Genomic DNA, 26,483 nt, shown 5'->3' with positions numbered 1-26,483 from the left:
TATACAGCGGCCATGTTTTACGAGTGACATATTCAAATCAGTGTATCTGTCTAGGCAATTCACGATAGTTTTTGTCTCTCAGTACCAATGTCCTTCCCATTCGTACCTTACATAAAAGCACAACTTCCTCTTGACTCCATACGCCAAAGTTTACACCAGACTACATCGCCAACGCCGTCGATAGGGATCTTAATCATTTCCCGTCTCGACCTTTTTTTTTTTTTACTTGCACCGCTTTTCGACGACACCAGCACCATTCTCCTCGTACTCCTTTCTCGATATCCACATCTGGTGGAAAGTTCCCAAACTGGCCAGGATACTGCCGCCAATCCAGGAGCCGAATCGTCGCTCGCTAGAAAGACCGGCCGCGTGAATCTTCACCTTAAGTCCAGGGTACATGGCAGTCAATTCATTGCTCAAGCGGTCGTTGAAGCCGTTGATCAAGCTAGTGCTGCCCGTGACAACAACGTTGGCTAGCAGATTGCCGCGGAGGTCGACATCCACGGCACCGAGAGAGGCGCGAATGAGTTCAGGAATCGTTTGGGCCTTGGTGAGGCGCTCCGACTCTGGGACGGCGTATCCAGCGTTCTCGTCCCACAAGCCTTCCGTAACTTTGAATCGCTGCTCGCGCCACATTTGGTTGTAGCCGTCGGGCATCTCGAAAACACGACCAGGTTGCGTCTTGATATAGTCTTCATTATTAGGCGCGCTATATCGGCCGGGACCTCGCCAGACCTCGACAACAGACTCCTTGAATTCGGTGAGAACCCTCTCCTCTTCGTAGGCGCGGAATGAATCGCTGATCTGGAAGGGGAACTCTCGTAGTCGGACTTGAGCAGGGGCTAAGGCGTCAACGGGCGACTTGTTTTCAACCATGTACGTCGGCGTCAGTTGGACCTTGGGGTCAGAGGTCTCCCACATGTTGCGAATCTGGGATGACAACCACAGGCCACCAGCTGGAGAACGCTGTATAGATCGCTTAAGAACCATACCATCGTGGATAGCGGTAACGGAGGTGTTGGCGCCGCCGACATCGATGACCAGAGCAGTTGCCTTGCCCGCAGCAAAAGCAGAGAGCACGGGAGTTCGGCTTAACCAGAACGCAGGACATCCCCAGTTCTCCATGATGATCTCGATGGCCTTCTCTCTCGCCTTGGGCGAGTTCCATGCTGCTTCTGTCATCAAGAGTGGATTTTCTTGCAGTGGCTTTTCTTGGTTCTCGACCTCGTCCATGGCAATGTCGCCCTCGCCATCCTGGTCCTTGACGACGTCGTTCAGCCCATTCCTAGAGGGTGGTGTTTGACGCTCGGGTTGCAGGCGCTTGACGAGCATGTTCTCCCAAATTTTGGACGCGACATCCCAGTCTTCGACGACACTTTCTCGATTCATGTAGTTGCGAATCTCAAAATCGGCGCGGGGGATGATGCATTCATCGCCAAAGAGGTCGTGCTGCGGCTCGCTGGTGACGTGCCCGTAGAACGAGGGCAGAACAGCTTTGGGAACATCTTCGCCGGCGAAGCCTGCGCGGGTGTTGCAGTACCCGGGGTCGAGAACGAGGGCAGAAACCTCATCTGTGCGGCACAAAGTTAGCATTTGCTTGCGCCGAATGGTTCGCGATAATGCATCACGAGGGAGAGGATTGGTTTCCTACCTCCACCGTAGATGTCGGTTGGGATCGCCGACGTGGACAACGGCTGCTGCGCCATGATTGTATCTCCGTTATCGACTCGAGGTGCAGCAGAATGGCCAATTGAGTGGGATGATGCGCGTGGCCAGGACGACGATGCAAGATGGAAGAGGTGTGTCGCGCGTGGTGGGTGTTGGTTGAGCAAAAGCGTCAGCCAGCCTCTTGGAAGGTGGTTTTTGGTTGGTTGAATTGATTTGGTGCTAGGAAGGCTCAAGTGCTGCCGCAACTGCCTTGCTGACCTTGATGCGACTGGCGGGGCGGTTGCTTAAACAGGGGTGCCAAATTCAAAGCCAAAAAGTGGATGACTGACGCGAACATTTTTTCTCCTTCAAGCTCAATCCTCACATCGTGCATTTTCACGAGCTCCCGACACAAGGAGCAACCGATTTCCAGAGATCGCTATGATTGTAAGTATGCACTTGAGTTTTCCCCCTAAAATCCACTTCTCTATCATGATGAGTTCGCATCTTCGCTTCAGAACCGCTGCGATTGACATGGCTTCGGCTGTGCGTGATTATACAATGCCAATACCTGACGATAGACTTTTTTGTCGTTTACTTCTACATATTTGATCAATTGACTGGTTGTGGAAAGCTAACAACTCAATCAACAGGCGCCATGAGACCATCTGTTTGCCTTCGGCTGGCTCGCCAGTCTGCCGCCATATCTCAAAGATGTTCGACCAGGCGCAAAGGTCCGTTCCCACGGACAGGTAGCTCTCTGACTCTGGAGCTGCGCTCTGGAGTGACACCCTTCCGAGGAGCGGCTCGTTGGTTGTCTTCGGACACTGATAAAAGCTCTTCGAGATTTGCGGGTAGTCAGGATGGCAACAGCGAAAGCCTGTCGCCATTCAAGCAACATCGACGAGACGAGCTGCGTGAAGACCAGCAGAGTGAAGCTCCGCTCTACGCTGACCCGTATCCTCGATTAGAGTCTTCCACAAACCGGAGGAGCGTTCCAGAATTCTTGGACGACTTCGATGAGCGAGCCCCCAGTGAAGAAGTGATGTTGACAGGTCGTGTTCGTTCAAAGCGTGTAGTCGGCAAATCCCTAATCTTCCTCGACATCGTGAACGAATTCCAGAAAGTACAAATCATGATCAACAAGAATAAATGCGTGTCAGAGAAGCATGGCAGTATACAAAAGTTCTCCCTCTTTAAAAACTTGATCCAAGTTGGCGATCACATCTGTATGATTCCCGTCTGTCCTTATCCTTGCTTGTCCTCCCACACTTGGCTGACAAGGCTGTAGCGATTACCGGTCATGCCACTCGTACCAAAGCCGGAGAACCAACTCTCCAGGCCACTCAACTCCCAGAGCTTCTGTCTCCGTCAATGGAACAGATTCCCGAAAAGCTCACCGATCCTAAGGCGAGAATGGCAGACCGACATGTCGATATGCTCGTGAATAGAGAAGTAGTCGACGTGCTTAGATTACGAGCCGAAATCACAAAGTATATGAGAGATCACTTTCACTCGAAGAGATTCCTGGAGTTTCAAACCCCGATCCTGGCTGAAAATGCTGGTGGAGCGGTTGCTCGCCCTTTCATCACCCAGGCCACCGAGTTTCGGAATAAGGATCTTGCTCTGCGAATTGCACCAGAACTTTGGTTGAAGCGCCTTGTTGTTGGAGGTGTTGATAAGGTGTTTGAGATTGGCCCTGCCTTCCGTAATGAAGGCGTCGATGCTACTCATAACCCAGAGTTTACAATGTGCGAGTTCTACAGCGCCTATACCAACCTCTCGGACCTGATCAAGGAAACGGAAGAGCTCCTCCACGGCCTCGCCAAACATACACAGGATCTGATTTCAACTCAACTCACCACACTCCCACCCATCGACTTGAGCCGGTTTGTGCGACCTTTCAAGCAGGTGGAATTCGTGCCCGCACTCGAAGAAGCAATGGGCGTTCGGTTTCCGAAACTTTCATCTGAAAATGCCCTTCCAGAGCTCCTCGCAATTCTAAAACTCGCCGGAATCAAAATCCCCGGTGAGGTACCTAACTCTCTCCCCAAGCTTCTCGATCGGCTCGCAGCAGTATACATAGAGCCCATGTCCTTCCACGAACCGCTCTTCATCACCAATCATCCGGTCTGCATGTCTCCCTTGGCCAAGGGCTTCCTGTGTCCGAAAACCTACCAACTCGTGTCCGCCCGTGCAGAGCTCTTTGTAGGTGGTCGCGAACTAGCAAACATGTACGAGGAGGAGAATGATCCGGAAGAGCAAAAGCGCAAACTTGCTGCTCACCGTACACTTGTAAATAAACCCAACGGCGAAGTTGGATTTGATGATGCACCAAAAGATGACGAATCTGAACCTACACTTGCCGAAGAAGCAGAGATGGACGAGTGGGAAGCGTCACCGCTGGACCAGAGCTACGTGAAGGTCCTGGATTACGGTTTACCACCAACTGGGGGCTGGGGTTGTGGTGTAGAACGGCTGGTGATGCTGTTCTCTGGGGCAAATCGGATTAGCGATTGTTTGAGCTTTGGAACGTTGCGAAATGTGGTTGGCTTGTCGGCGGATGAGAAGGCTGATAAGAGTGTTTAGACCATGACAGTGTCGTTGGCTACTTGTACCTTATTCTTGTATACTAACACATATAGACAAGGCCGTAAGGTGGCTTTGATTCATACATAGCGATTATACGATTATATACCACTTTTGATCATCGGTTTCATGACCACACCAGCTATGAAGCGTGGACATGCCTAGGAGCCGTTCGTCAAGAAAGGACAGGAATACTGAAGCGTATTCCGTTTATATTACATCAAGTCGACTTGCGACTCGTTGAAGAACAGTCAGGAGAAATAACCTAGACGACTATCCAGCGTCACCCCAAACACGATGCCAAGATCCAACGCTCGCCCTTTGTACAACTAGATATGCAACTCCCCCTTCTCTCATGTCTACTACACTCCCCGTCTCGATCTCAGCTCGGCATCTGGAACAAGCTGCTCAACTTGGACTCCACCTCATCCATCGGCCGATTCAACCATCCCAAAACAGTCCCATCATCAAGACCCTTGGAAAAGTCAACCCGATCAGACAACTTCTTCACCGCAATACTGCCACTCTTCCCATGAAAAATAGCAGCCACCTTGATAAACTTGTCCACCGGTCTATCAAAATAGTCCAAGCTCCTCGCATCGTTATCCATGTGAAAGGCAGTAATGCATCTCTTATTCCCCGGCGACAAGACCTCAAAGATGTCAAACTCGCCACACCCGGAGTCCCAGCAAGAGCAGGCGTTATACTGAGCGGCGTGGGGGATTGCGTCATTCAGAGCCCATATCGCAGGCATATCGGGTGCGAGTCCGGGACAGGAGTACCCCCCGTCAGGACAACGCTTGCCATCAAGAGGCATTTTGAATTCGAATAGGAAGATCTTGCTGGCGCCGCTGAAGCCCTTGTATGCGACGTCTGGGGCGAGTGAGAAGCCGCAGCTGGAGTCGCATTTCTCGGCGGAGAAGACGGAGAATTCCTTGTTGGAGGGAATGTAGATGTCTTTGAGGGTTTGGGGAGATGAGGAACCACCGGTGCCTTGGGCGTTGAGGTAGGCGAGAGAATTGCCCCAGGTGCTGCATGGAGTGAGTTAGAGACATTGCTGATATTGGAAGAGGTCTTTTCATGAAGATGAAGAGAAAACAAACCTGCTCCAGGCGCCGGATCCCTGGCCGCCGTAGTTGCCCATGAAGATGACGTTATTCGCAGTTTGGTCTTTGGCGTTGTAGTAAGCCACTCTGTCCCAGTCAGATCCTGATGGGACGAATTTGGACTTGGGTTTAGCATCGTTTCCGGTCTTTTTATTCGAATATACTGCAGCACCGGCTCCAGCTTGCACCGCAGGAGCTGAGGGAGCAGCAGGTTTGTCTGTTGGCGCGCCGCCAAACCAGTTGTTTTCCCAAGTGACAACCTTTCCGTCAATAGTAGCAGTCACAATGTCAGCTCTCTTACCAACGTGAGCACGATGGAGATGCTTGTGACCGCGACTATGGCGGGCGGCGACTTTGGGGGACGCTTTAGTCTCATCCTCGACCTTTTGCTCCGTCTCTAGCTCCAGCCCGTCCCGCTTCGTTTTGGAGGCGAGGTTATAAACGGCAATTTGTTTGAGATGAAGTGGTCCCCGAAAGTGAAGGGATAGCTGTGCTGGTTAGTTGATGCATAACTTGACCACTGGGCTCATTCCTATAAGACGGACTTACACCGGCATCAAAGGGGGCCATCGGACCTCCGTAGGCTTTATCCTCCTTACGACACTCTCCGTTTGAGCCCATACCCGTAACGGCTTTAAAGCTACCGCTTCGCGACACGTTCTCGTATAGGATTTGGTTCACGGCGCCACAGTATCTGTTGTTCAGGTCCTTCGTTAAGTCGGCCTTGACCGGCAGACCATCGCCGGTGCTGCATTGTTGAATCAAGGCGGCCGAGGCCCAACATGCGGAGGCAAGCAGAATAGATGATGAATATTTCATTGTAATGGCTAGCAAAATAATTGTGATTAGAAAATAATCCAGGGCTAAATGAGGTTTTCATGGCACTGCGCCTGTATAATACTATCGCCATACGCTGTGGCGGGAAGCCAGAGTGTCTCACCTGTTGCATTCCAAACAAGAATGTTGAATAGGTTCTAGAACACCCTATTAGGGGATACAAAGACAGAATTAGAAGATGAAAAAAAAAGGAGTGGCAGGTAAAATGCTGCTTGTGCTGCTTGGCCCAGTTTGGAATTAGCGGCTGCTCGCAAGGCCTTCACCTAGAACAAAACGAACAACAGGGAAACATGGGGAAGTTGAGAATAAAAAGGAGACTTGATATTACATGGCTAATCTGGTAAACAGGGAGGTGTTCTGCCTGTATATCTTTATTTGGAGGCTTGCGAGAAACAATCTTGGCATTCCTTGGTGGTGCACTTGGCTATGGGCCAAGAAGAGAGAGAATACTACCATATGCAAGCTGCATGTATTACGCAGGGGATTACAGCTGACAAGACGAGGTAGGCGACTTGCAGACCACCTAGGAATAGGAGTTTCTTTGTCTCTTTCTGCAAAGCCATCTTCTAATTAGTCAAGACTCAAGAGTCAAGACCACCCACCGCTAGGAATGCTGGAGCAGATGGGGTCCATCGCCGCCAAGACGAACCTCAATTTTGACCAACTGAGCCAACAGCCCCCTAATTTCGTTTTACCAAGACTTGAGGCTTCAAACATGTGCTGGCCGTCTGCCAATGCCAGAGTGCACTCTGGGCGCCAACTACTAAGCGATGCTGGGCAACCTGGCCAAGTAAGATTGTAACGGGTTGGTTGGCGGCTACTGGCGTTGTGCCCAGTCTCTTGGCTCTTGGCAGGGGAGAGGTAAGAATGACAGAGACGGCTTTGTGAACCTGCAGATTGAGGTATTCGATGGATTGCCGCGGTATGCTATTCCTGTTCATGGACAGGAGCAGGTGGGACGAGTTGCACGAGTTTCGAACAACCCGCAGCAACACACGGCTTGCGAAGAGGCAGCCAGGATCATTTGCAATGACATTGGCTGCAATGGTTCAGGTACTGGGGCAAGAGAAATGGTTGTGGTCGAGGTCTTGTTGTGGTCTAATGTTACCACGTTCGCCAAGATACAACATATTAACTGGACTGCGATCTGCAAGTACCCTTTGTAAGTTAGAGTCCATTTTCCGTAGTATGTTGCTGCGAGTATAGTATGGATAAATGTCTTTGGCATTGCCTATTTACCTGATGCGACTTGACCAGACGTTGTCGCGTATACACCTCTGGAAAAGGCTAATAACAAAGAGGAAAGCATGGCGTTAATGATGGAATCGTATCGGCAAGTTTGTAAGTATATCCTCCCATCTTTACTGGTACAAGACGAACGTTGCCAACATGTTGCGCAGCAGGGGGGTTTAGGCGATTCAACGATTTGATTGCAACTTCCAAGAGTGGAACTAAAAGCACACATTTGGTCTGGCCCAGGAACATTAAGTGGACTTTAATAGTGAGAATGGCAAATTGAATATCGGCTAACCGATTTACTAACTGCCGAAATATAAGTACAAGCCCTTTGTTTCACCACCCATGCTCTACGACGGGCGAGTTGGGGAATGGACGACTATAAATCTAGTTTCGACTTTTCGCTTTCTCGAGCTTTAGGTAATAAGTAATTTCGAACGGTCAATGAGTCTGTATACATTCCCTTGTTTTGTCATTGGCCCATTTGGCACTACTTATCTGCGCCTGAATTAACATCTACCTGAAACAATTGACTCTCTGAAAAGCCCAGCAGTTCAACTATGTGACCAACATAAAGAGGCGCAATCCTTTCAAGGTCTTATTACCACAGTGAGTGAAGTTGCCACAAGCATTCCATTCGGTGATATACATGACCTATAGTATTAATAGCCGTTATGAACCAAAAACAACAATCACTGTTGCAACGAGATGGACCATCTCCACACACCTTCTAGGAATAACTACACTAAGATAAACAGCTTCACTTCTCTCTTACATTCCGTGGCCTGTTTGACATATCACAGCACAGGTCCGGCGAAGTGACTTGAACAAATACAATGTTGGCATTCCAACAACACATCATTAATACATCGGCGGCGCACAACCCTTCATATCTCATCATCTATATTTCCCTTTCGCACAACTTCCACACTTCCAACGAGATCCCCAGCTTTATTTCCACAAGGCCTTGAAATATTACTTCCCGGTATATGGCTTGGACTTCAAAGCGCCTTCAACAGCCTGGATGTATCCCTTGGCGCAAGCCGAGAACGTCACCTTCTCCTGCGAGTTGAAGAAGCTGTCATATTTCGGATTCATCGCGTCACCAAGGGTCTTCACTGTACCCGACGGGAAGACAGTTTCCCAAGGACGGTAGCACACTTTCCCTTTGCAGGTCTTGAGCGTGAGAAGAAGCGTGTCGAGGCGGGTCTTAAGCTGGGGGATGCTCATGCCCGACGTGACTGTAGAGTTCATCAAGTTTTTCATCTGGAAGGGGTCGACCTACAAACTGTGTTAGCGATGGAGATACTGCATATTTTAACGGCCAAGTACTTACCTTCATGTCATACAGCTCATGTTCATTGGTGCACCACACCACGTATGAAAAGTCGTAGTCTTCGCCGACGACACGAAGCGACTTAGATGTGACAATGGGCGGATTGGCATCTACCCATACGTATTAGCACAAGTACATTTACGTGAGTACATCTCGGGATACGTTAGGACAAACATACTAAGTTTGGCAAACATGGTTCCCTCAGCATTGATTGTGCCCCAAAACTCAACGTTGACATGCTCAGCCTTTCGCAGGCACGGCGAATTCTGGGCCTTCTTCGTAAGGGGTATAGGCAAGCCATCAAAGTCCTCGCGTTGTTTCACGCCAGCGAGCTGCATGATGGTCGGCGCGATGTCAGTATGCGAAGTTGGAAACTTGGCCACCGCGCCGGCTGCTATGCCCGGTCCGCGGGCCAAGAAGGGGATATTCACGTTCTCTTCTATGCTGCACGCCTTTCCTGGCGGTAGTCTATGCTGGCCAATATGAAAGCCATTGTCTGAAGTGTAGAATAGGTAGGTGTTGGCGAGAACCTCGGGGTTGGCCTCGAGTCTCTTGATGACGGCCTGGACCATCTCGTCGACTGACTGGAGAGACTGGAGACGAAGGCGGTAAAAGGCGTCATTGAACTTGACCTGCTCGTCGGTAAGTTTGGGCATCGTTGCCATGAAGGCAGCAGCCCCGGGCTGTAGTTATGGAGATGGTTAGCGTTTGTGCTGATGGCCAACTTCGCTCGTAAGACTTTCTCTTTTTACACCTCACTCACAGTATCAGGGTTAAAGTTGGGCGTTCTTGGAACTTTTGCGTCTGGAAACAAGTGCCTATGTCTCTCTGCCGGCACAGGTTCCGTAAAAACCGGCGGCTTGCCCGGGAGTTTCACCGTCTCAGAATGAGGCGCAATCGGCGCAATGCCGAGGAAGAAGGGCTTCTTCGCATTAATTGCTTCATTCAAGAACTCGACGGACCTGTTTGCAAGCAGGTCGGTCGAGTATTTCCCGGGATGGAACTTAGGGGTAGTATTGTCCAGCGTCATTGACGCGTTATAGAAGATGTAGGTGTTGGGATCCAACAGGACTACATGGCAAATGAGATTAGCCAAGTTAACTCCCAAGTAGGGACAAGCAATGCTCTCACAGTCAGATTGCGTCCAACCCCGGGCAATTGGTTTATTATAGGTGTTAAGATCGTGATCATTCATAAGTTTGCCGGCATAATAGGTACTGTATCCGGCCTCCTGCAGCCAGACGGGTAGGTAGTTTTCATTGAGGCCCTGCTCGACAAACCTGTTGTAGCCACCTGAGAGGCAGACAGAAATGTCATCGGTCAACATGATTCACTGCCCTTCTAGGAGTCGTAGGATGTAGGATGTAGGATTTAGGATGTGTGAATACCATAAGGCTACACACGTACATGTATCAGCATCTATCTCCTATGTAATGTCGTGACCCAGACATGTGGCACTTCACTTACAAGTTTAACATCCGTTATATTAGTGTTGTGTGCATGTTTGCCCGTGAGGAGCGAAACTCTAGATGGACAGCACAGGGCAATGGTGCAAAAGTGCTTCTTGAACCAGGTGCCCTTTTGAACAAACTCCTTCTGAACGACTGCCTGATAATCAAGGGAGTTCATGTGCAGGTCCTGGTCGTCCGTCAGGAAGAGGATGATATTGGGCTTCTTCCCACCCGGCCCAGCGTTGGCGTTCACGTCATCTTCCTCTTGGCCCCAAACATTCAGCGGCAAGAGCAATGTCGTAAAGATGAAAAATGAACGTATCATTCTATTTCGGGTGTGTTAAGGAAGAGGAAGAAGAATACTATGAATACCTCCTTATGAAGGGTACAAGCTCAATCCAGGAGGCTGGTCCTTGGAAGAGTCCATGCTGACCGAGAAAAGTGCCTATATACATATATATATGCATAGTGTTAGGGGGCAAGTCTAGTATACTAAAAGCAATAGTTTCGAGATATCTGAAGGATATCTCAAGGGTATCTCAAGGGTATCTTGATGAGAGTCGTCCGAATGACAAGTCACTATTCCCCATGGCTGTGCGGACGTGTGATGCTGGGTGTGGAGTGAGGCATGCGACAATATAGAGTCAGTTATGAAACCCCTCGCGTCTCCATCTAAGCTTAAAGCTAATCGATCTACTCGAATGATGGCTTGGACTTTAAGCCCTCAAACGTTGTGCCACAATGATCATGCTGATGTCATTGTGTAGTGACTTGGATGAAACCGATCTCTTCGGCGGTGCTTTCGCCACTCTTATTTTGTGCATAGCTGCTTTGAGAAAACTAGCACCACGTCTAAGCTGCCTATTCGAGAACCTCCGCTTGCACCGAAAGTTACTTCTAATTCGTCCGCACTGTATAAGGTTTCATTTAATATCGTTTGAGGTTCCGTCTTGAAAGGGAATGCCGGAGTGCCTCAAAACTGACGAGCTTAAATCACAACACTGTAGTTATCAAGTTCGAATACTAAAAATGGAAGGCGTAAAGTCGAATTCCCTGCATGCATCTTGGGATGCCAAGAAAGCCACCGGCCGATAATTCAGCCTCGGCAAATTGGTTTCGGAGTTATCACCCTACAATGGTTCTTGTTCCTGTAGATCCCGTACAAGTTTTTTATTCCACCTTGTTCCAATACAAAAACCGCCTCAACTGAAGGATAACCGGCATTCGGAGTTGCAGAGAAGAATTGCCTGTTGCTCATCATCGATAGTTGTCGAAAGCCACAACACCCTTAAGACACAAGGGTATCCGCAGAATCTTCGAAACTGCGAATCGACTTTTTCCCCTGTTGCACACCTGAAAAGCTTTTTGCATCGACAACTGGCCTAAGAAGGATCAAAATATGCTTGTAGAACTGAATTACGCGGCCTCTTGTTGCGTCGGAATCTTCAAGCTGGTCAGCTGCAAACAACCCGGGCTGCTACATCAGTCCGAGGATGAGATATTTGATACATGGCCACTCTTTATATAGTGCCAATATTCTAGCGTCAATAGTTTTGACATGTATTGAAGTGTACTACAAACGTTCTGATGATCCATCACAATTCAGAGTCATGTACGGAGTAGTTGCGTACGTACGTATGCACATATCAATCCAGCGAGAGGCGAAGACGGTGGAGCACAGATACCCACATCACTATATTCTGATAGCTTTTTAAAGTAAATACCCATCCTGTTTCGTTCAAAAGGAAGCGCTCCGCGTGTGCAGAGAGATGGGTTGAGCTATATCCGTTGACATTATGGTTCTGTAGGCATACAGGATTGCGAGCAAGGTGCCGACATCAAGTATACGAAAACCAATAACGGGAATAGTCCTTTCTAAATTTGCGTCACACTAGAATATAAGGAGTTCTAACGGACACAAGAAGTACCCCCTGGCTACCACATTTTTTGTGTGACAACTTGGATGTATGTGGATCTTTAAGTCAAAGCACATGATGCTGGGACACAACAGAAAGCCGTGTTGTGTGAACAAGCCCAGCTAATATCGCGTTCTCCCGTCACTTACCAACGGCAAAGTCCGTTTAAACAATTATACTCCGTACCACGTCTGATGATACAAAAGGAAGGGGGAGGTGAGCCCCTCACCGATAGTCGAGTTCAACTGACATGGATGAATGTAACATCAGCTCCGTACTCCATGCTTAGCATGCTTAGCATTCTTAGCCAGTTCAAGACTTGGCACTGACAGAGACGCTGAAATATATGTCTGGTACTTTAATTCTATGCCCTGAACGTCGTCATCTAAACCTCGCAGGTCGATAACTTCACTAATCCCCAAACCCATCCCACTCACCCTCATCATCATCACCACCATGATCACCACCATCCACCCTCCTCCTCTTACTCGCATCCATCGCCCCTCTTCGGTTATTCTCCTTCCTCCGCTCATACCCACTCTTCGACGTAATCTTCGCCTTGCTTCCGCTCCCACTCCTCCGCGACTCAACACCCCTCTCCCTCAGCTTCTTCCTATCCGCCTTGCCCACCTTCGGGAGGGCATCCAGCAACCACTTCTGCACGCCCGCCTCATCACCCGTCTTACCGGCCTGCTTCTCACTCACAGCAATGACATTGGCAACCGTCTTGACAAATGGTATGTCTTCCTTGGTGTAAAACGTGACGGCAATGCCGCCCTCTCGGCCGGCGCGACCAGTTCTTCCGGCGCGATGAACATACGCCGCCGCCGAGCCAGGCACATCGTAGTTAACCACGCCGTTTACGCCTGCAAAGTCCACGCCCCGGGCGAGCACGTCCGTCGTGATGAGGACCCAGATTTCGCCGGCGCGGAACTTGCGCATGATGCTGGAGCGGGCTGAATCGGCAAGGGCGCTGTGCAGGGCAGCGATTCTGGAGGGACCGCCGGCTTCAAGGGGGATGTCGTACTTTAGTTCTTCGTGAAGGGCCATGGCTCTGTCGATAGTTTGTGTGAAGACTAGGAACGGTGGGCGGAGTGGTGGTCCTGAGTCGTCGCTGCTGGTTGGGTGGAGGAGTTGTCGGAGAGCGAGGAGTTTGCCCTGCTCGCTGGCTGTGTATGTGAGTCGGTGGACAATGTTGGGTACAGCAGTGTCCTTGAGTCCGACGACGAGACGTATGAACCGTTTTGGTGTCGTGCCTAGCGCCTCTGCTCGGTCCTTTAGTTTCTCTGTGACGAGGGCCTCAATGTTGGAGCCCATTGTTGCCGACCAGAATGATAATCGTAGATGGGGGTTGGTACAGGCTGTCCACAACCCCAACGTTTGTTCTCTAAAGAGCGGATCCAGGAGAACATCTGCCTCGTCGAGTATCAGATCCCTGACCATGGGCAAGACCTTCTGGGTACCACTCGGACCTGATGTCAAAAAGTTCAGCAGGAGTGCCGGCGTCGTAACGAGAATATCCGTCTTGGTAAGAGGGTGAGGCTTAGGTTTCTTTCCCTTGGGTTTCTTGTCATCTTCAGAGTCTGACTCATCGTCATCATCGTGCTCATCTTCATCCTCCGAGCTATCATCAGCGAGAACCTGTTGCTCCGCAGAAAGTTGCGTCGTCTTCTTCATGGCAACAATCTTAACGCCCGTCCCTTGCATAAGCTTGCTTCCCTCATTCACAATCTGGTGAACCAGTTCTCTTGTCGGTGCGACAATCACAGCTTCGAGCTCGTGAATACCCTGTAAATTCTCTTGCGCCCGTCTCCGCATGATATTGTTAATTGCTGGAATCAGAAAACTAATCGTCTTTCCGCTACCTGTCGGGGCAACAGCAAGAAAATCGATCCCTTCATCCAAGTCCTCCTCCTCCTCGCCAAGGGCAACTTCAGGTTGAAGTAGCAAGGGTAAACTGCCCATCTGCACCTCTGTAGGAAGTCGGTAGCTCTGTTGAACCAGGTTCTCCGCAACCTGACGAGATATTCCGTACGTAGTGCGCAAATCGCCAAAAGACTCGAGTGGCTGGGGGAACAGCTGCTTCTTTTCTTCCTTCTTTTCCTCGATGACAGCCTTCTTCTTCTTCTTTGACTTCTTAACCTTCTTCTGATCTTCATGTTTTGAAAGAAGCGTAATCTTGAGGCGATGCGATCGTAAGAGTTGTCGGCATTCATCTTCGGTCAATTTTTTCGTGGCGGACCGCGGCGGACTTGGCTCGCGCTCTTCTTTTTGGTGCACCGCCTTCTTGGTTTCTGAGGCCTCTGGTTTGGGGGCGAAGAAATCAACGACTGGTAATTCCGTGGGAGCCGAATCTTCCTTCTGTTCGGCGCCACGCTTGCGCTTCATGCCTCTGATTTCGTCATGGTAGAGCTGAGGATTGGCTTTGGTGCCAGCGGAGGGGAGTTGAGTGTTGGTATTGAGACCGGAGGCTTTGGTGGTCTTTTTTGTCCCGCGGGACAATACTTTGAGAATGTCCATGGCGGATGTGCACCAGCGTGAGCAATGCGGCTCAATGTGTGGTGGTGGTGGTGGTGGTGGTTGTGCAAAGAGGACAAGAATGACCTTTTCGCTGGTGGTTGTCAAACTTTTTGGATCTGCAAATGTGCATGAAATTTTATGGTGGTTTCGCGTAGCCTTGCATTCGAGCAAGGCTGTGGTGGGGTCAACATGGTGAACATTGAAGGTGGATCCATTTGATGGCAGCTACTTTCAATGTTATCTTTGGCACAGTCAGTTCAATGCATAATCCACCAACAATCATGTTGATACTGGACCATATCTCTAAATATGCATACCAGACTCCTCTCACCATATTTTCACATGGCAATTACCTCCATAGCCATAGACTAGTATACAGATAATGCCCCTACGATATCCCACAAACCCAAGTACACCCATGCATCCCAAAACGCCAGCCAAAAGCACACAATAAACTACACCATTCAAATCCCAATCTCTTCCCAATCCATCAATCTTCCTCATAACACGAACCCTCCCTCCCCTCCCCATACAAAATCTCACAAACCCCCGCCAGCGGAATATCCATGACCGCATCAGTCCCCTCGTTCCAAACCTCCCTCCACTTCAACCTCCCCTTCGCATCACACTTCCTCTCCCTCTTCCCGCTCCCCCTCAACCTGCCCTTCGAATCAATCACAGCCAGCGCCCCCGCCCCATCAACAATCGTCTCCACGCTGCCCATCGGCACCGTCAGAATCTCCGTATTGTACGCCGCCAGCGCCACGTAGATGTAGCACAGCGTCATGACCAGGAACGCAGGTATGGCGAGTGCCCACCACCGATGAGGGTAGTACTTGATGCCGAGGGCGTGGAGGAACGGCGAGGGAACATACGCCCAGAGGAGGTACATTAAAAAGGTGAGGCTGCTGAAGAGGTAGAGCACGAAGCCGTAGTATTCGTACGTGGGGACCTTGGGCGCGGCCCTGGGGACGGGCGCAATGTTTTCATCGTCGGAAGGGTCTGGAGTGGTGGGCCGCGATGGCCGGAGCAGCGATGTGAGCGATGGTGACGGTGGTAGAGGTGTTGGTGGTCGACCGTAGAACGGGGGAGCGAAGTAGTTTTGGGAGAGTGGCCGCGGAGGAGAGTCGTGATCTGAGTTGGAGTTGGAGTTGGAGTTGGAGCCCGATGAGAGTGCGTCGGAGAGATAGTCTTCGTCTTCTTCGGATGATATGGACATTGTGAGGGGGACTGGCGCGATAGCGCCGCAGCCTAGGTGTTGATGTTTTTGAAGAAGATGGGGGTTGTAGTGTGGTGTTGCGTGATGTCGATGTGGTCTGGTGTCCCTGGGATGAGGATGAGTCCAAGTGGGGTCACATTTAGAGGTCAACGGTAGTGGTGCATCAACAACCCATTTTGAGCTTCACATCATTTCCAGCCAGTTGAGCACTCAAGAGAAAAACAGCTTCATATCTGTCACTGCGCATTATATTTTATTATTCACGTTCAGATCCAGTCGCAACAAATGCCACTCAAGTTCAGCGTACACCGCTGCATGTAATATTAAACAGTAAGTAAGTATACCACAAATCCATCCAAAATCCTCGCCAAATGCGTCGCTATGTCATCGTCATGCATCTATGGTACATTCGTGATTCTTTAACCGTCAATGGGACACTTGTATTCGCGTTCCCGTCCAATAACCCCATTCTCCTGCTTTTCCTGCAACGAGTCGAGACAGCTCTGGTGATATATATGTCGACAAGCCAGAACCACAAGTGGCCCGAGAGGTGCTTCTTTGCCAGCCAGAGCTGCGTCTGATTCAATGAGCATGCTCGATGGTCGGACGTCGAGACTCTTTCCCTTGTCCCGGCCATCCGACTCGCCCGCCTTGCCCTTGGCCCTCTCTGCAACACGGAGTTTCCTCTGCTTTCGTACTTCATCTTCCACTGCTTGCCTGTCTTCCCATGCCTCAAATACGGAGCCACCTGCTACACCAGGACCCCAAACTCGCCGGCTGCATGCCTCGCATGTTGAGCCACGTGGTCGCCATCCACGCTGCCTTAATTGTACCGATTGATTTACATTTACAAACAAATTCCTTTCCAGGAGCCGGTTTGACAGTCGCAAAATGGACTCCTCATAGGCATACGCCGCAAATATTGAGGCCAATACTCCTCGAAGATCTGCCAAATTTGGTGACGAGGCCGCCGCTTTGGTGAGGAATGCCCTTAAAATCCTCAAAAATGACAGGTTGTTTCCCGCGTTTGACAGCAAATTCGACCCAGATTGCACCTGGCTCTGGCTAGAGGTAGCTGTGAGAAGGGAAGTGAATGTGTGTTGAACCAGTGAGCGAAGAAGCGTCAATGCCTGGTCGTCTTCCAAAACCGAGCCCTGCACTTGTTCTGAAATGATGGGTGATAATCGCTTCGTGATTTGTACACAAGCATCAATCAATCCCAGCCACAGGGATTCATCTGGAGACAGGCTGTCCTTTGCAAGTGCCTTTCCCTTCTTCACAATGTTCACCTTCTTGGACGACTTTGTCTGGCCCTGACATAGCCAAATGCCGACGTGGACGTATTTTTGCAAATGCTCAAGTATTTCTACGGTTGACGATTCCACATCTGCTCCCTCTGTGGAACTAATTGTTTCTGTCAAGAGTCCTCGCAGCGCTGATTCCAGCGAAAATAGGTGCTTGATCAACCTATCCATTGCCTGACTGACTTGGCCATCGCGGGCCATGAGTACGACAGCAGCGTCTACGACACCAGTCTCTTCCATGGTTGGGAGCAACTTCTCAAGGCGCAAATCGGCTGATCGCATGCTTTCCACAAAGTCTGAGACATGCGACGGGCTGAACTTGCACATGAGTTGTACGTAGCGCTCCGTGAGCTCTTGGTCGTTGGGACCGGCATCATCTTCCGTAGCGTGGCCGGGTTCTATCAAGGCTTTCAAATATGCATATTGCAACCCTTCGTCATCAGATGCAGAATTGACCATGTGCTGATGAACCTTGATGGACTGTGCAACGAGAGTTTGCGCTGTTTGTTCAGGGTTTATCTCGAGCAAATCTCTGGCATGTTGCTTGATAACCCGTTGGACGTCTTCCAGTTGTCGATTGTCAAGTCCCTTTTGCGGCCGAAGGCAGTCTGCAATGCATTCAAACACAGACTCCTGATTTTCTGGGTCCTCAAAATATGTCGCGATGAGCATTCCATAGTGACCCTCAAGACGAAACACGCGCTTAAGGATTCGGTAAAAGCCCGCCTTCTTGAATAATGGCAAGAATGATGGCATGTCCGACGGTTGATACACTGAAAGGAGGTATTCGGCGCTTAGCTGAGCGTCCTCTGCAAGATCTTCACCGGGATAGTGACAAAGTCCTGTAAGGACTTTGGACAAAGTTGAGCCAGAAAATAAGAGATACTGCTGGAATTTTGGCAAGTTCCGGGCAATGAACATGTCGAGGTAGATGGTGTCCTCGGGGGCGAATTCGTTTGGATTCATAACATCGAGAAGAATCGATACCACATACTGACGATTGATTGTCATGCCGAATATCTGTTCCTCCGGCATATCCATTCGAGATCCGCCATTGACCTGCTTCTCCGGGGAATCGTTCAAAAACGTGTCTTCAAAGGCTTCGTTTAAGGCGCTTAGAAAACTTGGCGCATCAAACTTGAGAACCATTCGCAGATATGGAAATGCAGGCTCTGACTCATCTCCTGGTCGAGTGATGAATTCTTTCTTGCTTCCCTTGGGCCACTCCACTGTCTTGCCAGAGAAGAAAAACCAGTAAATCTCTGCCTTGGCTTTGTCCGCCGTTTCTTCACTTAACCATTCTCCATTGGGATATATTCTTCCTGTCAAGGTATATGAGAGATACGGGAATATTTTCAGGGCATTGACACTGAAGTAATCGTCCTCGGTTGTGCCACCCGTGGTTGTTCCATTTGTCAACAATGGGACCAAGAGGCTCAGCAGATCGATCATTGGGGTGATGTAGTCATTCAGCGCCTGATTCCACACATATGTCAGGGCATCGTACAAGCTGTGTTGCTTGCACAACAACGTGATTTGATCGAGATCCAATGTTGCTGTTTGCATATGGCATATCATCTCCTCGAGTCGGCTTTCCCACCCCTTCGCCACATAATGAGCGACCATATCCTTAACAACCACTGGTGGCACGATTGTAATTGTTTCGTCCAAGATATAAGGCTCAAGGGTCTCCAAAAACAAACCCTCGACTTCAGCTTCGCTATACCATTCGTACATATCTTCAAACAGAAAATCGGATGCTTCAATAGCCTGACAGGCCACGAAGCAGGTCTCTGCAAGTTCTCTCAAATGGTCGGCGTCGTCATCATATTTGCCCCGTTTCTGTCGCTGAGTAAAAACATATTTCAAGGACGCTGACATGATCTCCATGATCTTGTCTTGGACCATTGCATGACGCACAGTCCCGTCCTCTGGAAGGCCAACGGTGAGTTTATCGGCATCTCCCGTATAGTATGAAGTAGCTAGCTTTATCGCGCCAATGTAATCTCCGTTTTCCATCATAGCAATAAGGCGATCTGCCCAGTTTGAGAGTGCTCCTATGGAAACCTCATTGAAGCCGAGCAAGAACATCCTACCCTTGTAGGCTTTGAAGCTCATGTAGAAGGCATCAGCCACAACTCCGTGCATTGTCACATCTTCTTCATCTAGCTGTTCCACAAGAGTGTGAAGTTGTTTCGAGAAGAGGTCTTTATGGTATATATGTTTCTGCAACAAGTCGAATGCCTCAGTCATCCGCATGCTTCGGTCCTCCAAGATGATAAGACGCTGAGAAATAGTCAGGACTGCAAGAACAGATCGACTTAGCCACTGCACCGCTGCGATAGCCTCTTCACACTTCCATCTGCTTCGTGCTTTGAATCTGAGAGAAGGAGGTTGATCTGCATCCTCCCCGTAAATTTCATCCACATCAAGGACGGTCAGGACATTTGACCAACAGTACACAAGCTTGACCTTGGACACATCACTTCCGGTGTGTGCATCCGGAGTTTTCAACTTGACAGCAGGAAACCAGGCTAAACAGCCAGTCATTGCGCTATGTGCTGGGACATCCTTTGGCCGGGCTGACTTGTGTTGCGTCTGGGCAATAGGGGTGGTAGAAACAATCACAAGCAGGTAAGGCGTAAGCATTGCTGTGAGTCCCATGCCGTCTGTCGCCTTTTCGACATTTCCCAGTGGTAACGGGGCAAAAGCGAGCACAGTGCTTGGTTTGATGGATTTCCCTGAAGGAGGAGGCGCATTTGGATATCGGCCCAGAATTCGTGTGGTTTTCACGGTTCGACCCAGCGCCCCAGTGCCTCGAGTTGCGAGGTGCGAGAAGGCCATTCCGCGGTCATCTGCTGACACGAGGGCTGTGTGTCGCGTACCCAGAAACCCGAGATGCACCACAGCTGCATTAGGAACATGTCCATCTGCTGTCCGGTTTTCTGCTTGTGCTTCATCCAAATGCGGAATCGTGAGAAATGGTCGCGAAGCTCTGCCAGTGTCCCAAGTAAAGATGTTCCCATTGGCATGCCCCCCGGCAACGGTTGTGTGATCTGCCGATATAGCAATAGCAGTGATTGGACCGGACTCGATTGCTGCTTTCTTATTAGCCAAGAGTCACAAATATCAGAACACGCGGAAGAGCCCGTACCTTTCGTTCCTGGTCCAATTATCATTTTGAGATTTTGATTAAAATCAAATATTAATATTATACCCTTTGAAGTCCCCAAAACAATAGATGCTGAAACCGCCAGACAGGTTGGGGATCCGAAATTCCTACGGCCAGCCTCAGAAAAGGCCTGGCCATTCATTTTCTTCAACCTGGTCCATCTTACGACTTCCCATGGAGGTGACGGTGTATCAGTCTCATTTTGTTCAATGAAGAAGTTGGAGCTAAGAGAGACGTTTCGACTATGGGTGTTGAGAAAAGCGGGCGACGACGCACGGGGTGTGGTGGACGAGGATGAAGATATGCGGGATTGGAACCGACGATCGAATGGTCTGAACGATGGTGATGGGCTGCTCAAGCCAGCTCGTGATGCAACCGAGGGCAAAACACTACTGCCTGGAGACGACATGTACGAGCCCTTCGTAGTTGTTAGCTTATCGACTGGCCAAGCAGGACATGATGGATTGTCCTTCACACACCTGGATTGAATCTTCTCCCCGACCTGAGGCAAGCGAGCCCACCGGACTACCAGCTCGCCTTGGGAGCGAGTCCACCAAGCTCGCATCAATTGAGCTTACTTCGGAAGCATTTGCTTCCTTCTCCAGCAAATCACGGCGGTGGCTAGCATCTTGTAGCTCGCTGCCAGCTTCCATCTCCTGCTCCTCAAGATGAGGGATGTCGGAGTCCACATCCTGACCAGATGTTATTTGCTGCTCGCCGCTGGGAGCATTGTCTCCAAGGGGAGACGCGTCTTCTGTATCGGACATTGTTGTGTGGTTTCCATCACATCGTTGGTGTTGCGACGGGGCTGGAGCTTGGCTCCGCTAGCTGCTCGAGCTTGATGGAGGAGAGATGTGGCGAGATTCGCGGGACAATGCTGAATTGCGCAGGACGCCTGTGAAGCTGAAATTGAGATTTCAACCTTCCGTGCCGGTTATCCAGGTTGTACCGGCTTTGTTTTATACTCGAAAGCGGTCTGGTGTAAGCTGGACCTCGTTTTGTTGCTGGTTACACCTCCAGCCTTGGACGTTGGAGACATGCGGGAAGTGCGTAACTGGCCCACCTGAGAAGCAACTCACAGCGGGCCGGGGATTTACCGGCTCAGGCAACCGACAAGCGAACCTAGTGCAGAATTGGTGGTTCGTTGATCGTTCCTGCCATTGCATCATGCACTGCCACAGCCGACCAGACCTGGGAGTGGTGACTGGTCAATGTCCAAGGTCCCCTTCACATTCACATCCGTGTTCATAGCCTTGCTTCCACAATACTCCTCCAGATTTCGCAACATTCCCATGACCTTTCTCCCACCTATCGAAATTCATCGCGGCTACTGGGATAGATTAACAATGGGATCCTGTCTGATTTGACGTTCACGCGAGTTTTGAGACATCGTATACGCAGCACAGAGGTGCAGTTTTCTGTTTTACATGCCGCAAGCCAGCAAGGCGTGAGCGTACCTCAAGACTTATACAAAAGACAACCGTTTGGCACACAAATACGTCAAATTTCTTTCAATTTCTCCGTGTTAATGTCTAACCTCACAATGGCTTACTTGGCCTCACCAAGGTGTTTCTTGAGGAAAGGCAAAGCCTGTTCCAACGCGGGCTTGACAGCCTCTGGCTTATCATAGAGCATATAATGCGTGACATCGGGCAACACAACCAAATGCTTATCTTTTGAGGCAGCACGGCCGTAAATCTCATGAGCATCGCGATATGCGCCAAAAGCTCCAGGAATACCGCCAACCACGGCCATAAAGGGTCGCGTCATGAGCGTTTCGGCACAGCTAAACGCATCCCATGTGAGGGCAGCACTCCCAAAGGAGAAGAGACTGCTGGTCGCACCATTTGGTGCTTTGCCACGACTAGTGGTGTAGTACTCTGTAGCCTCAACGATATCGACATCCGAAGTCGTCTTCTTGGCCTCTTCAACCGACGCTGGAATGGACTTGAGAACGTAACGATCTGCTCCTTGCGCTTCAAGTGTGCGCTGCTTAGCCATCTTCTCCAGTGTGCCGACTGGGTCGAATCCAGCGAAAACCTCACGACTAATACGTCCATAGTTTGCGGCAGTAATGCCCACGCAACATTTGAGGCGGTAGTCCGTCATGGTTGCATTGAATGCATAGCCGCCGCCGCCGCAGACACCCAGCACACCAATGCGCTCTGCGTCGACATATGGGAGCGTTTGGAGATAATCGACCACAAATCGAAAGTCGGAGACACGGAATTCGGGACTCTCAATGAAACGAGGTTGGCCGCCCGATGCCCCCTGAAAAGATGCGTCAAAGGCGACGACGACAAAGCCAGCTTCGGCAAGGGCTTTCCCGTAGATGTTGCCGGAAGTCTGCTCCTTGCAGGATCCAATTGGATGCGCCGACACAACGGCTGGATAGCTCTTTTTGCCGTCAAAGTTGGGTGGGAAATGAATATCAGCAGCCGTCTCCCAGGCAATGTTTGGGATGCTAACAGTCTTTGTTGTAGCAGACATGGCTGTGGTAGTAGTGATGGTATTAAAGTAGGTGTACAACTGAGAATATGATCTTGAAGGAATCACATCACTTTTCCAGTCGATCCTTTCAGCTTTATATAGCAGCTCTCCATCAAGAGAGTTTTACCATTACCAGCATTGTGCCGCCACTGGAGGACCACTAACAAATGACAAAGCACCCGGAGTTAGATGTAGAGTTTCGTGACAAACGTTAAAACTGGGCATCAAAGACGATCAACCACTCAGAGGTGCAGTCACTCCATCAGTCTCCATTATCTCCGGTGAAGAGGGTCCCAACGCCCGAAAATCGCGATGGCCATCGGAAGTGGGGCCGACTTCTCAACTTGGAGTCTAAGTCTTAGAGTCTAAGACCCTCAAGCCGATATACTGTATCACTGCTCATAGATCAACATGGAGGTAGTCATGTCCTGCCCTGCGTAGAAGCATTTGGAATTTGTAAGTAACTTAGGTGTTCAGTCACTCTCCGTCGCTCATGGCACGCGTCAGCTAACTGCCCTTTATTTCAGGACCGAGCTCAACGTAACGAGTTCGTTTTTCCGCATCCGCTCAACGAGCCAAACCGCAAACCTGAGCCCGAACTTGGCTCCCATTATCAGACATGAATCGTTCTCATATTGTGAAAGAAGAGGGAGCTTCTTGGAATATCGGTCGCGAGATTCGGCGAAAAAGTAAATGAGCAACACGACAACAAGCCCGTACGATGAGTTGCCTCCTCGCATCTAACCTATCTTGTCCAAAGATGGCGACGACTGCGTGGCAGTGGCATGAATACCAACGGTAAATCTGGACTGTTCAAGCCAATGAAACTTCAGTCACCGTGTATGGCTTCATCGTTCAGTCCTTGTTCAAAGCAGCAACAGACGCGACAGGGCAAGAAATTCCGCGAACCCACAATGACGCGTACATACTTATGAACAACTTGAACAAAGTACCAAACACCAATATGCTGGTCTTCCAGTCTCTTTACCGGTCTAACGGCCATATAAGCCGTGGGTCAGGCCACAGCCAGTTTCAATGTTCTGATCCAGATCAGTTTTCTTCACTACTCAAGTTTCTAACTTTCCGCTTCCGAACGCCGGCCAGAGAGACAGATCCCAGTAACGCACACGAAACCTAAGACGAAGAGCTCCAAATGGCAGACCGCGATGTCCAAAAAGCAGTTATGCTATTGAGCACGTTTCTTGGCAGGGAATGCCGTCGTAAGAAGACGCCTCACCGTATCATCCCAAGTTGGGCGAGGTTGCAAAGTTTAGACACACCGTCTATCGAAAAAAACATTCTATGAACACGGATTTACGGTTTGGGTGGCCTACGTCCTAGCACCAATCAAAATCGAGGTCTATATCCCACGACAAGAGGGGTCGATGCACTTAGAAGGCTGGAGCGACTGCCAGCGGAATATCAACGAGTAGTCGCAGAGCAAGTGAGCAAAGCATCAGTTTCCCCAACCACTCTCCGGTTCATGAAGGACTTGGAATACAATCTCCGGCCGGTCGAATCATTTTACGGATATCAGGGTACTCAAGATGTCGAGTCACTAGCAGATGCGCAGCCACAAACGACGTGTCAACGTAAGAACGGCCTTTTGCTGGATTCTCTACAGCTCCTTTCTCCATTCTGACTAACTTTTGTAGCTCGAATTTACTCGCCATATACTGAAGTGAATAGCACACAGAGTTACAGCCGAGCTAGCGGTGGCCTGGATACCCTCCAGTCTATGGGTGCTACACATACGCCGCATCAAGCTCTGACTGAGTTGCCATCGTCAGCACAATCCTTTCCTGCGCTAGAACCAAGCGGAGAAAACCCTTGGCTTGAGGCTCCGATAGATACTAGTTCTATCGACGGCAACTCCATGACGATCTTGGGCAGGTATCCAACCCTACAGTCTATCAGCTGTGTAGGCCTCTCTCCACTCATCCGCCATGCTATCTAAACTTTCCGAGACAGCTACGGCAGGGATTGGGCCGACGTTGAAATTCGCAAGATGCAGCATTCGAATGTATCCGATGACCCGGATTATGTTGTGGTGCTCGGCATTAAACCAGCGTACATTAATCTCGTTCCCAAAAGCCTATTCGGCGCCAGCATTGAGATTAATGAACGCGGGCAATATGTCAAGCTGGGTGATGGACGTTTGATCTGGCCTGCCTCGACTTGCAGGATTTATAACCCCAAAGAAGGGGCATGCCAACGGCTTTTTGGTGATTGGATATCGCAAGGCGTTGAAAATATCCAACGACGATTCGAGGGAAGATCATCGAACATGCGTGATGGGTGTATTTATATGGAAGTTGACTCGGATTCCAAAAAACGGGCTCAGCTGTGCATCACCATGGACAAGGCTACAGGTTCTAGTCTTCAGGAAGAATTATTTTACATGTGACGCCCTCGAAATATTGGTAGGCCGCGGTCGTTAAAAAATCCCGATATCCCGATTACCTTCCCTTTGTCATTAGGTGGAACAAAGTTTGATTCATACCCAGCCGGGACAGCAACTTTCCGCCAGAACTGTGGCTTGCCATCCACGGCTGGGGGTTCCTCGCTGATTTCCAGCCTCCGCCAGGGGCTCGGAAAGTATTTGCAAAGAGTTGAGCGAATAAAGATTCTGCAGTTCGTGAATGCCACCGCCCTGTTGGATTCAACCACTAATGGCAGCTGCAAATAATCTGTAACGGGGCCGCTGCCTTCAAAGGGCTCTATGGCTAGGCTGTGCAAACAAAGGTTACACAAGATATTGAGAATGGCGGCACGGATATGTTGATACTATGAATTTATTTGCAAATGCTTCACTTCTACGTTCTTCGCCATTGTGTGTTGACCTCGTGGAACTGTAGCCTGATGTGACTGGTTGTGTGCAGGTCCGTCAAGGGGACAGATCGAGAACATACTACTGATGTATGAGACGTCTTGCCTTTGAAACTGTTATGAAGAATGACCACAGTGACTCCGTGAGCCAAAATGTGTTTATTACAAGAGGGAAAACTAGGTCCGGACTTGGAAGAGGGGAAGTTTCGGCCCAACGCAGCCAACAGCATATCATTAGGCAACTCTCACGTTGTTAGATTCACCTGACCTCCCAGTTACACGAGAAAGCACAGACGAAGCGTTGAAAATCTCCACATCTTCCATACTTTCAGCTGCTCTGGTAAATCATATGTATATAAGTCTTGTGGGCATGTGCAGTTGCATCACGGAAACAACTGCTGTACGCAGTTTCGTAAATACGACTATAAGCGAGGACCTGAAAGGACAGAAGCGATGCGGTCATCACCCTTTCTTTTACGCAAAATCCTTTAATAGTTGATATCTCATGATTCATAAACTCGACTCCGAGGATGCTCAACTATGTGATAGTTCCAACCCCCCCAACAATGAGCTATATACTCTTACGTACCAAAAACTACGAACAAACATATAGTGTATTGATGGGCGTATCCTGGTGAAGACATAGTTTATGATTAGTCTAAGTCCTGACCCCAATCCGTGTATTTCGGTCTCTCATTCACTCATCTGGACAGTTGTAACTCAAACTGCTCATGGAACCTAGCCAGACGAAACTTTTCCCATGGCTTTCGGCGATATTTTATACATTTTGCAGCATATTGAGTATCCGAAATCCAGTAGAAGCACCTAGCA

At 49.7% G+C, this 26,483-nt stretch overlaps 9 protein-coding genes across 9 annotated transcripts; 2 read left to right on the top strand and 7 right to left on the bottom strand.

Moving 5' to 3' along the window:
* Positions 1–222: 222 nt before the first annotated feature.
* On the bottom strand, positions 223–1,706 carry VFPPC_08409 (actin; the record flags this gene model as incomplete). The annotated part of the gene is made up of 2 exons (XM_018287126.1): positions 223–1,571; positions 1,652–1,706. The coding sequence occupies 2 exons, from the start codon at positions 1,704–1,706 to the stop codon at positions 223–225; spliced, it is 1,404 nt and encodes a 467-aa protein (XP_018144004.1).
* Positions 1,707–2,305: 599 nt separating this feature from the next.
* On the top strand, positions 2,306–4,236 carry VFPPC_08408 (lysyl-tRNA synthetase; the record flags this gene model as incomplete). Its single annotated transcript, XM_018287125.1, has 2 exons — positions 2,306–2,876; positions 2,939–4,236. 2 exons carry the CDS (start codon positions 2,306–2,308, stop codon positions 4,234–4,236), a joined length of 1,869 nt encoding a protein of 622 aa, XP_018144003.1.
* A 382-nt stretch (positions 4,237–4,618) lies between these two features.
* Positions 4,619–6,161, bottom strand: VFPPC_08407 (TOS1 protein; the record flags this gene model as incomplete). Its single annotated transcript, XM_018287124.1, has 3 exons — positions 4,619–5,267; positions 5,340–5,830; positions 5,892–6,161. The coding sequence occupies 3 exons, from the start codon at positions 6,159–6,161 to the stop codon at positions 4,619–4,621; spliced, it is 1,410 nt and encodes a 469-aa protein (XP_018144002.1).
* Positions 6,162–8,390: 2,229 nt separating this feature from the next.
* VFPPC_08406 (arylsulfatase precursor) lies at positions 8,391–10,629 on the bottom strand (the record flags this gene model as incomplete). Its single annotated transcript, XM_022428609.1, has 8 exons — positions 8,391–8,696; positions 8,752–8,861; positions 8,930–9,434; positions 9,515–9,822; positions 9,883–10,044; positions 10,140–10,146; positions 10,219–10,528; positions 10,592–10,629. 8 exons carry the CDS (start codon positions 10,627–10,629, stop codon positions 8,391–8,393), a joined length of 1,746 nt encoding a protein of 581 aa, XP_022284407.1.
* Positions 10,630–12,529: 1,900 nt separating this feature from the next.
* Positions 12,530–14,638, bottom strand: VFPPC_16080 (ATP-dependent RNA helicase ROK1; the record flags this gene model as incomplete). The annotated part of the gene is made up of 1 exon (XM_018293833.2): positions 12,530–14,638. The coding sequence occupies one exon, from the start codon at positions 14,636–14,638 to the stop codon at positions 12,530–12,532; it is 2,109 nt and encodes a 702-aa protein (XP_018144000.2).
* Positions 14,639–15,128: 490 nt separating this feature from the next.
* Positions 15,129–15,857, bottom strand: VFPPC_16079 (subunit P of phosphatidylinositol N-acetylglucosaminyltransferase; the record flags this gene model as incomplete). Its single annotated transcript, XM_018293832.1, has 1 exon — positions 15,129–15,857. One exon carries the CDS (start codon positions 15,855–15,857, stop codon positions 15,129–15,131), a length of 729 nt encoding a protein of 242 aa, XP_018143999.1.
* A 419-nt stretch (positions 15,858–16,276) lies between these two features.
* On the bottom strand, positions 16,277–21,100 carry VFPPC_08405 (golgi complex component (Vps8); the record flags this gene model as incomplete). The annotated part of the gene is made up of 3 exons (XM_018287122.1): positions 16,277–20,259; positions 20,316–20,751; positions 20,813–21,100. The coding sequence occupies 3 exons, from the start codon at positions 21,098–21,100 to the stop codon at positions 16,277–16,279; spliced, it is 4,707 nt and encodes a 1,568-aa protein (XP_018143998.1).
* A 781-nt stretch (positions 21,101–21,881) lies between these two features.
* Positions 21,882–22,823, bottom strand: VFPPC_08404 (alpha/beta fold family hydrolase; the record flags this gene model as incomplete). The annotated part of the gene is made up of 1 exon (XM_018287121.1): positions 21,882–22,823. The coding sequence occupies one exon, from the start codon at positions 22,821–22,823 to the stop codon at positions 21,882–21,884; it is 942 nt and encodes a 313-aa protein (XP_018143997.1).
* Positions 22,824–24,831: 2,008 nt separating this feature from the next.
* On the top strand, positions 24,832–25,230 carry VFPPC_17820 (hypothetical protein; the record flags this gene model as incomplete). Its single annotated transcript, XM_018287120.2, has 1 exon — positions 24,832–25,230. The coding sequence occupies one exon, from the start codon at positions 24,832–24,834 to the stop codon at positions 25,228–25,230; it is 399 nt and encodes a 132-aa protein (XP_018143996.2).
* Positions 25,231–26,483: the final 1,253 nt, after the last annotated feature.

This window comes from Pochonia chlamydosporia, chromosome 4 (genome assembly GCF_001653235.2).
Source record: "Pochonia chlamydosporia 170 chromosome 4, whole genome shotgun sequence".
In the NCBI taxonomy this organism is placed as follows: Eukaryota; Fungi; Ascomycota; class Sordariomycetes; order Hypocreales; family Clavicipitaceae; genus Pochonia; species Pochonia chlamydosporia.
The sequence above is the reverse complement of the archived record's forward strand: the minus strand, read 5'-3'. Positions and strand labels throughout refer to the sequence as shown.